Genomic DNA, 10,913 nt, shown 5'->3' on the forward strand with positions numbered 1-10,913 from the left:
CAGGGACAGGCAGATACTTTCATAGCAGGAATCAACATAATGCATAGGCTGTTACTGTTGACCAAATAATGATTTTAGAACAATCTCCAGGAACGTTGTGTACCAAATCACCGGAAATTACCGACATAAGCAAAATGCTTCGGTTAGAGGAAGGCAATGTTGGAGTCAGTGTTTTTCGGTTTATCATCCCAGCTCTAAATTGTAGTACGCCATTACATGGAATTATATGGCTAAACTTCCAACATTCTAATGTCAAGGCACAGAATTAGATTTTTTTAAACAATATTTGTAGCTGGTGCTTTCAAAGTTGGTTATGTTAAATATCATTTGAAAGCTAATTTCATGACCTTTTAGAACCACAAAATGTATCAGGGTGTCCGTTTTAAAGCCATTAATACAGGTAATTCTGATATGTAGCCTACCCTAGAGGTCAAAGTTCTATTGACCTGAACATTCTGAAAACGTGTCTAATGGATAGCTGTGAATCCAAGCTTTCCAATGATATATGATTAAAGGATATAAGTAAGCAATAACTTGTTGTATACTGACATTGTTTGTCATATAACATTTTATGGATGGAGGGATGAAAGAAGAGTTATACACAGAAAGTTACTATTGCTGCACTGCTATCACACATTTTCCAACTCTAGGGACATAAACATTTAAATAAGTTACCATGAGACATCGTCGACCCAACCGACCCCCGCTCATGAACTATGGTCATGTTAACTTCTGTAGCACAGCTAGAACAATGAGCCAGATGTTTCACAGGATGTATAAATCTGAAGCATCCTCTTGGCGTTTCTACTCACCACCAAATATGGTGATGAGAGGAAGCCCAACATTTGCGCTCAATAAATGTTCCTGTTCTCAAAACTAGAATCTATTAGGAACAGGACAGAGTGGACAAAGTTTTGTAGACTTTACCCTTTTCCAAAGTAAAAAAAAAATGCGTTGTTTAAAAGGACTACAAGGGCGAATTGAGTTATTGCACACACTTCACAGAGTCCCTAACGGAAATATGGAAATCTAGATTAGAACTCGCCAATAGGATCTCGCTAGCTCGTGCATGGCTCTGCCATCTCTTTGCTTGTTCTGCCGGCTATGATTCATTTGCTCCTCTTGGAAGCTACAGGCTTTGGTCTATCTTGGGTTAGTTAGAAAAATCTTTGTCTGCGGAGAGGACGTGCAGCGATCAAGCGGCTTCGAGGGCTACATGCGCCTGGTGGAATCATCAATGGCGGCATCACACTTGCACAGAAATAAACATGTATTATTTTTTAAATAAATTGCAGAGCTCAATTACCCCCAAAATACTTGTAAACATTTGTATTTTATCATCTCTAATGAAAAAAACGACAAATTGAAAGCGTGAACTATGCAGAAGGTTATATCAATTAATGAAAGTCCTTGCCTCCGCCCCTCTAGTGCAACAACACATCCAGCACGTTCCCTATTTATATGCAGGTGCCTCTCATTCGCTGCTTCTTTAAACTTTGGTGTGAGTTTAGATTTGCTACAGAACAGAACTCAACTCGTCTTGTGAAATTGCGTCTCTTAAGAATATATTGTAGTCGTTTCTGTAGAGTGAGAAAGGCTGAATTATTGAAACATATATATCAGTGAGCCTAACGCACTGACACACACTATCGTGGCAGTTTCAGTAACATAACTTTAGAAGCATAGTGTTAAATTCTTCATAAATTGCGAAAATGCCTCTTCTGCAACATGCATTGGACACAGACTTGGAGCGGTTAGCCCTGGACCTGATTGTCCCGTCCCTACTTGACCAAGGATTCTTTTACGTGGATAACTTTCTTGGAGACTTGGTTGGACACTTTGTTTTGGACCAAGTGAAAGAGCTGCACAACTCTGGAGTTCTGCAGGACGGACAGCTGGCTGGTCCTGGCCGGAGTTGTGGGATTTCCAAAAGGAACATTCGGGGTGACAAGATAGCCTGGGTCAGTGGAGTTGAAAGGGGGTGCGAGGCTATTAACATCCTCCTTACATTAATCGATAAGTTGGTTTCTCATTGCATCGGCCGACTTGGGAAAAGTATTATTCGAGAAAGATCAAAGGTAAGTTGTGCGACAATTGTGCATAAATTGCGTGTATTTCCGTGGTTTGAAGGTGGGAAAAAATTTATCACTTTGTCCTTATATTCTATTTGATTATGTTAATATAGTAGCTAGAGCTGTGAATGTTGAACGATATTTAAGGGATAATCAACGAGGGGCTATGCATTAAATGGAAAATAATGCACACTGTGGAAGGTGTGTCCCACGACGAGTAGCGGAGTGGCACTAACCTTCGACCGAGTTGCTTTTTTTAACAGAGAACGCATGGCTGTGATTGAACACTGCTGCTAGAAATGTGTTTAACACCAACTGAAGTAGCTAGTTAGCAAGTTTACTAGATAGCTACAGTAACGTTAGTTGCCTTGGACGTAACCATTGACCAGACTCGCTAGCTAAGAAACCATCCTCATAGCTTGTTATTATGAAAATCGAATTCAACAACCCCAATAATGTTCTCAATTTGACTTTTGCTTTCAAAAGCAGCTCAAACATAGAACATGTAAGAATGAACTTCATAACCATTGAATATTACCATGCATTATAGGTAAATCATGCATGCTCTAGAATGCCCTTCAAGCCAATCAGAAACTGGTATTCAACAATGCCATGGTATAATTAAGCATTAAGACACTGGTGGCAGGGCTGTACCATGAATACAGTCGCAGGTAAATGGCGTTGTGTGGCCCGAGGCGATGGACCAGTCAACCCATTTACCTGTGACTGTATTCATGATACAGCACTACCTTGTGTCTTACTGCTTTTATAAAAACTGTTACCTACATTCTAAAATAACAATTAATTATATATTTTCATTAACGTTATTTTGATTCATTACAATTTTATTTTGATTCATTAAAATGTCATTCTTCAACCAGAAGATATAGTCGGCACAGAAATCTGGTATTTTTTTTGTTGGTCATGTTGCTATGCAAAAGGACTGGTCATCAGGTCTAAACAAAATGGTTGCTACGCAGGCTGGATAAGTCAAAGACAGTACAGTTTGAAGATACGCAAAAACTGCTTCTCCAATAGAAATCGACTTGGCTAGCTAAGCTCATGCATAGAAACTCATAATCGAGCCTAACGATTGTCTTGCACCAAACTGCGCATGTGCAGGCCATTAAATCAAAGGCACAATATATTGTGTGTGTGTGTGTGTGTGTGTGTGTGTGTGTGTGTGTGTGTGTGTGTGTGTGTGTGTGTGTGTGTGTGTGTGTGTGTGTGTGTGTGTTAGCTGAAGTTGGTTGGCTGGCTGGCTAGCTAGCATGTGACAAGAACGCTATCACAGAGTTTCTAAACCCAGAGGCACAACGTCGCAAGACTTCCAGGAACGCTTGCAAAACAGGCCAGGCCGGGGTTTGAGAAGTAAGTGAGACATTCTTCCTTAAGTTATTAATTATTTAAATCTAAAGGCAAAACCTAAATTTGAGCCAATGCCATAAGTAGTTGAACATCTTATTACTCCAAACTTGTGAAAGTGACAAACTGACACGTTTTCATTTTCGTACAAAAATAACTATATCGATGGAAGGCCTTTTGATTTTTACGGCCTCCGCAGTTCGGCATGAGACGACCATTAGACCTGATGATGTGTTTCTACTACGCATGAGCTTAGCTGACATCCCCTACATGTGTGATCGGGGATTTCTATCGGAGAAGCAGTTTTAGCCCATCTTCATACTGTACTGTCTTTGATTTAAATGTTGTCAGTGAACTTTGGATAACCACCATTTTGTGTATTTACTACTCCCTTTTTATCCTCATGCATTTATAATAATTGTGTGTCTCTGACAGAGTTCGCAATTTTTTGGGGGGCCAAGACCCCATTTTGATATCTGAAAATTCTCGCAACCCCACCCATGTGAAAATAGTTACGTAATTAACAGCCAATGTTTACTTTTTTATTTGGGGCTATGGCAGTGAATTGAAAAACATTCTAACAGTATTTCTGATTGTCTTCTCAACTCACAATCACATGCTTTTAATGTGGGGGCAGTCAAATGCAAATGAGTCTGAGATAATGTATCTTATCTCACCACCACTAATGAGATGGGTGTGCTTGATGCATGTCGCGTCGAAGCTTCTCAGTCAGGGGGTGTGGTCCACAGCGCGCACCTCATCTCAGCTGTCACATCCAACCTGGATCGATATTTGGTTTTAATGCAGACGAGTGTACTGAATCCAGGTTCACACAGATATGCGCTGGCGAAGGGTAGCCTACCATAAGTTTTATGGTGCTTTCAAGACAACTGGGAACTTGGAAAAATAAGATATCAAATCATGACGTCAGTGATCTTTAGGTCGGAAAATCTGAGCTCCAGAAAGAGGCCTGGGTTCCCAAATTGGAATTCCGAGTTAGATGATGGTTCAAACCAATCTTTCCCAGTCGGAGCTCGTTTTCTTTCCGAGCTCCCAGTTGTATTGAACGCTCGGAAGTCGGAGATTTCAGAGTTCCCATGTCAGGTATTAATGCTCAGAGGGAGACTGCAGGGTATTCTCTTTTGTCCCTTTGGCCTACCCACCGTCCCCGTAACCGATAGAGCCCATCTGTGCAAAAGCCCACCGTTCGATCCCATATGGAATCAGTTTTATCACAATATAGCCACGCAACACACTGAACATCCCATATGCCGTTTCATTCTTGGGAGTCGTGAGAAATAACAATATGTCCTTGTGAATAGCATCCCCTGACATGTATAGCGAACAAAAGTCAATGCATGGCAATCTCGCTCCTCACAGACATTTTTACATTTTTACATTTTAGTCATTTAGCAGACGCTCTTATCCAGAGCGACTTACAGTAGTGAATGCATACATTTCATACAATTTCATACATATCATACATTTTTTTTTCTGTGCTGGCCCCCCCGTGGGAATCGAACCCACAACCCTGGTGTTGCAAACACCATGCTCTACCAACTGAGCTACAGGGAAGGCTGTAGCTAACATCCATTTGGCTGTAGCTAACATCCATTTGGAGAGCATAAGCTGGGGAGTTTGAGGTGTTCAGTCAGTTTCCTCTTGATTGCTAGCAATATCATGTATTATTTGTTTTAACAGTGTTATCTGACAAAGATATTAATGTGAGTTTCTGTGCCTCTGATTCCCCACACATTGTTTTCCCCATATCAATTGCGGCCGGTAATATCAAAGTCTCTGCAATAGTGTGTGGATTCATAGCGTAGCGGACCTAGCCAATCAGACAGACACCGACAGACAGAGAGAGGTATGTCACCTCTAATTTCTAAGTTCACACATGACCCCACATATAATACAAGATAATTACACCAGATAGGACAGACTGACCCTAGCCCCCCAGCACTGACCCTAGCCCCCCAGACTATTGCAGCATAGATGCTGGGGACTGAGACGGGGGGGTCGGGACACTTTACATCCCACCACCGCCCTTCTCTCTTTCGCACATGCCTGGATCCCGCTCCCAACCGTATGTAGACAACCCATTGATCAGATGGACTGATTATAAAAAGTAACTACAAAAGCTAGCTGTTGTTTACCTTGATTTGAAATTAATAAGAAGAGCAAAAAAAAATCTGACATCTCTAAAAGGATTTAAAGATCTAAGTCAATGGATGTATAGAGGGAGGGGAAGAGCGGGGGGGGGGGGAGAGGTAGGTAGACCTAGCAGTACTACATGTGGAGTCTGCTGGCTCACGTTCCACACGTAGCTCTGTCATTAAACCTTCAACATCCTGGCAGCCTGCCAGCTTTGCTCTGTGTGTGGACTTCCTCTTCCTCGCTCTCTTCCTTTCTCTCTTGTTTCACGTGTTTTCACTGTTCGTTGACAACACTGTGCGTACGTGCATACGTTCCCCCACTGTGGACAGTAAACACGGGCTGCGTCATAACACTCCTTTCCTCAGCACGTGCTAAGATATGACGCTGTGCAAATAAACTAAAGGATCACTTGATCAGATAAGGCCCTTGTGATGTTTCTTCTAAAGAATGATTTTATTGCAGATTTATTATGTAGGTGTATGCATGCATCAATCATTCAGTAATCAAAGGAGAGAGAAAAGTTTGATTTATATGATGCATGTGTAAAGGTTGCTGTTAAATTGTAAATGTAATTTTCCCTGAAACGAGACTACAGATTTGTCCCTTTGCATTGTATCCTAGCAACTGGAAAGGAAATGCATAGTTTTTTTAGCCACCGCTGTGCTTGTCACACTACCTTCAGGGAAGTCACTTGTTAGGCAACGCAGTGGCTGAATTCAATGTATAGACAGTCTGAGTCCAGTGACCTTTTTCTGTAATGTGAGGGTCAAAGGTCAAACCTCTATAGGCACGAACAGGACCTCCTGTTTCCTGAGGGTTAGGAAGGTACAGCTGTTTTTAGGCTGAAAGAATAGGGCTGTACAACCACAAGGTCAAATAGGAGTTGCTTATATTGTTTGGTGAAATGGAAATGTTAGGGTTAAGTTCCATCCTCAAGGAGAGATCGGCAGATTTTATATATATTTTTTTGTTGGCTTGGGGATTCAAACTAACAACCTTACTGGCCCAATGCTCTAACCGCTAAGCTACCTGCCTCATATTGTGGAATCCCAATATCTGATTGTGATCTTATCATGTTTCAACAAAATATTTGGATCCAATCCTGTTCCTTTGCATCTGCACTGTATCACACAAGCAAAATATCGCAAGTTGCCAAAATCAAATATCATTTGACAAAATGTAGCCTCTAGCAAACCTTCTATCTGATCCAATGTGTCCACTCTTGGCCCCTTGACCACAAGCATCTTCATTAGCATTGCTTTGAGGGCTTTTCTTGGCTTTCTTATCACAAGATAAATGACCAGAGTTTGGTTAATTGTGCTTCCTTGGACTGCTAACTGAATGCACGTAGGCCAGTCCTTCTGAAACCACAACGCACCCTCTCCACGCAATGCTTACAGGACATTTTTGCAACCAAGGTATTTACCCATAAATCTGTTCTTGTTCTATTTTTGTCTCTGAAATGCAGAAGCTATTTCTGTGTTCTTAGAATATTCCAAGGCCACTGAAAAATACACAAATACTTTCCCGCACGAAGGCTTCTGTAGTAGGGTACACTACAGTCTGTTGTTTGTTACATATTATCTAATGATTATTAGCGAGTATACTGAATATAATGTGGAATGGACTGAGAATTTATGTTTTGTGTTTGTCTATTTCAGGCGATGGTGGCGTGCTATCCAGGAAATGGGACCGGATATGTGAAACATGTGGACAATCCCAACGCTGACGGTCGCTGTGTCACCTGTATCTACTACCTGAACAAGAACTGGAAGGCAGAGGTGGAGTGACAGATTCATTTCAAATGCATTCCATAATCATTAAATTAACTATATATATATATATATATATATTGTATTACATATATCAATTTCTTACACATTCTTATTACATGTATTTATTGTCACCTATTATAAAATAATTTAGGTGCAATCAACGCCAATCATTTTAAATTACATTTTCAAGAAAGTCACTCTTGTATTTTTCGATTGTTTTTCGCTATAACATAATGAACGATTGTCATTATATTTAAGCATGGTTTATTTTTAGACTAAGTAAATGTGAGATATTGCCATAAAAATAGTACGCCCACCATTTGTGGGAAGACCCCCTTTGGCTTCTGATCTTTGTAAAATACATACCAAGCCTCTTATAGCTTTACTTCTTATTCTGTAAAGCTGAAGTCAACAATATGTATTTGTTATTTTGCAGGAGCATGGAGGAATTCTTAGGATTTTTCCTGAGGGCAAATCCTACGTTGCAGATGTCGAGCCCCTGTTTGACAGACTGTTGTTCTTCTGGTCAGATAGAAGGAATCCACACGCGGTGCTCCCGTCATATGCAACAAGGTCTGTTTGATGCATCACGCTGTTATTATTATTATACAGGTTTTCATAAAATGATAAAGATGCAATGTAATCATGTATTAATCATTTAGAATTTTGCTATGTTTCAGATATGCTATAACAGTGTGGTATTTCGATTCAGAAGAAAGAGCAGAGGCAAAGAGACGGTTCAGTGACTTAACAGGTACATTTCTCCATTGGATCAATTAACTACGTTACATCTATGTGTAAACAAAAACCTCCCGCTAACGCTTTACATTAAGTTGCTCTTATTCCTGTGCAGTAATAAATTGTAGTTATATAGTACTGACGTTAGGTTACAACTTGTATCCTAATCATTAATGGCATTCATCTGTCTGTTTCAGCCTCCACTCAGGACCAGGACAGAAGCACCCTGTAAACTGTGACCTTTTGAGACGCCATCTTGTGTGACGCAGTAGAACAATGAATCCCAAATCCTTCGTGCTGACTGAGAGTTTTCACACTTTGATCTAATCACTGTTTGGATTTTGGTATCTCTTCTAAAAGCTACAAAGATGTGTGCTTGATGGCGTTGTACATAATTTTTCTATTAAATTATTTGCTGCTCTTTCAATAACCAGGGTACTCATTACTGTTTTTAAACCCAAGTGTCCTGGATCAACCCAAGTAACACTGTACTACTTCTTGAAATGTCTTCATCCTCCTGAGACCCAGCAATTCATTTTTGTCCACTCTAATGGACAGTAGTTGTTGATCTGTATCTCTGAGGCCGTACATGCCACTGTGTTAAGTCCTGCTGTAACTTTGAGAGGACATTCTGGGCTTTTCAATAATATCACATGTTTGGGGGTGGGACTTTTTAACTTTTTCTTGTTGGATTTTCAAAATGTTTTTCACCTACTGTAGAGGCTTTAGACAACGCCCAACATTCTAAAATAGGCCACTTCTATAGACTCTTTTACAGGCACGGTTCCAATACATTTTCCCTCTAGATTAGTTCTTGTTGCAAATAAAATAAAATGTATTACTCAAGTTTTAATTATACAATTTGGCTCATCTGTAATTAAAATGTGTGCATGTAAAGATTAATTGAGCTGACAATGTCACGTTGAAAAGCACAAAATCAAAATGGCCACCTGTTGTGGCTCAAAGACATTGTCATATCGTATATCTTGTTTTAAGTTGGTAATAATATCTGGAGTACTCAAGGGTGCAGCTCAAATGGTGACCTACTTCCTATGTGGTACATGACTTTTGACCACATGCCCTTTTGACAGAGGGTTTTAGATCATCCAAATCCTTACCAATTTACTACATGTCAACAATAGTTATAAACTAGTTGAGAGTAGTTATGAGTGACTCCCAGCACTTCTGTCATTATTGGTCTCTCTGAGCAGATGTCTTCGACAATAACTGCAGGTTGTTTGAAAAGCTTCTGTATACACCTTGTGAGAAGAAATCAATGATTGATGCAACTTTCAACGCTTCACAGATCTACAGCACTGTATTGTTGGCTTTAAACAATGTTAGTGCTTAAAATCAGCTTGTATGCTGGTGGATATAGCCTACAGTATGGTGAATAAGAGTGGTTTTGTAAATGTTTGTTTCAAACAAAATAAAATATTTTTTCACCTGAATATTGTCACTTGTTCTATATTTGTATCTTAAGCTTACACTCCTAGAAAAAAGGTGCTTTCAAGTCAAATTTTATTAGTCACATGCACTGAATACAACAGGTGTAGACCTTACAGTGAAATGCTTACTTACAAGCCCCTAACTGACAGTGCAGTTTCAAAAACTACAGATAAGAATAAGAGCTAAAAGTAACAAGTAATTAAAGAGCAGCAGTAAAAAAAATATATACAGGGGGTGCCGGTTGAGGTAGTATGTACATGTAGGTAGAGTTAAAGTGACTATGCATAGATGACAACAGAGAGAGTGGCAGTGGTGTGGAGAGGGGAGGGGGGGCAATGCAAATAGTCTGGGTAGCCATTTGACTAGATGTACAGGAGTCTTATGGCTTGGGGGTAGAAGCTGTTTAGAAGCCTCTTGGACCTAGACTTGGCGCTCCGGTACCGCTTGCTGTGCGGTAGCAGAGAGAACAGTCTATGACTAAGGTGGCTGGAGTCTTTGACAATTTTTAGGGCCTTCCTCTGACACCGCCTGGTATAGAGGTCCTGGATGGCAGGAAGTTTGGCCCCAGTGATGTACTGCCGTTCGCACTATCCTCTGTAGTGCCTTGCGGTTGGAGGCCGAGCAGTTGCCATACCAATCAGTGATGCAACCAGTCAGGGGGAATAGGTTTTGTCGTGCCCTCTTCACGACTGTCATTAGAGATGAATCTGGGTGTGGACATGAAGCTAGGGTTAGGGTTGAACCTGGGTGTGGACATGAAGCTAGGGTTAGGGTTGAACCTGGGTGTGGACATGAAGCTAGGGTTAGGGTTGAACCTGGGTGTGGACATGAAGCTAGGGTTAGGGTTGAACCTGGGTGTGGACATGAAGCTAGGGTTAGGGTTGAACCTGGGTGTGGACATGAAGCTAGGGTTAGGGTTGAACCTGGGTGTGGACATGAAGCTAGGGTTAGGGTTGAACCTGGGTGTGGACATGAAGCTAGGGTTAGGGTTGAACCTGGGTGTGGACATGAAGCTAGGGTTAGGGTTGAACCTGGGTGTGGACATGAAGCTAGGGTTAGGGTTGAACCTGGGTGTGGACATGAAGCTAGGGTTAGGGTTGAACCTGGGTGTGGACATGAAGCTAGGGTTAGAGATGAATCTGGGGTATGGATACGATGTTGAGGTTAGGGTTGGGCTTATAGTTTTAGATTTGAGGTGTAGGGTAAATCTGTTTCTCCCTTTCCCTCCCCTGCTCCTCTTCCCCCTCCTTTCCCCCCCTCTGGATACTTTAAAAGGGCAGCATTTTTTACTTCTTTGACTATGAGCTAGTATGGCCTGGAATAACTGTTTCCAGCCACTGGCTGACCTCCCACCAGA

The 10,913-nt window shown here is 41.1% G+C and overlaps 1 protein-coding gene across 1 annotated transcript; it reads left to right on the plus strand.

The window, feature by feature from the left end:
* Nucleotides 1–1,447: 1,447 nt before the first annotated feature.
* Nucleotides 1,448–9,558, plus strand: egln3 (egl-9 family hypoxia-inducible factor 3). Its single transcript, XM_029729733.1, has 5 exons — nt 1,448–2,078; nt 7,256–7,375; nt 7,806–7,942; nt 8,050–8,123; nt 8,305–9,558. The coding sequence occupies exons 1-5, from the start codon at nt 1,713–1,715 to the stop codon at nt 8,337–8,339; spliced, it is 732 nt and encodes a 243-aa protein (XP_029585593.1). The 5' UTR covers nt 1,448–1,712; the 3' UTR covers nt 8,340–9,558.
* The last annotated feature ends 1,355 nt before the right edge of the window (nt 9,559–10,913 follow it).

Source organism: Salmo trutta, chromosome 33 (genome assembly GCF_901001165.1).
Source record: "Salmo trutta chromosome 33, fSalTru1.1, whole genome shotgun sequence".
Taxonomy (NCBI): Eukaryota; Metazoa; Chordata; class Actinopteri; order Salmoniformes; family Salmonidae; genus Salmo; species Salmo trutta.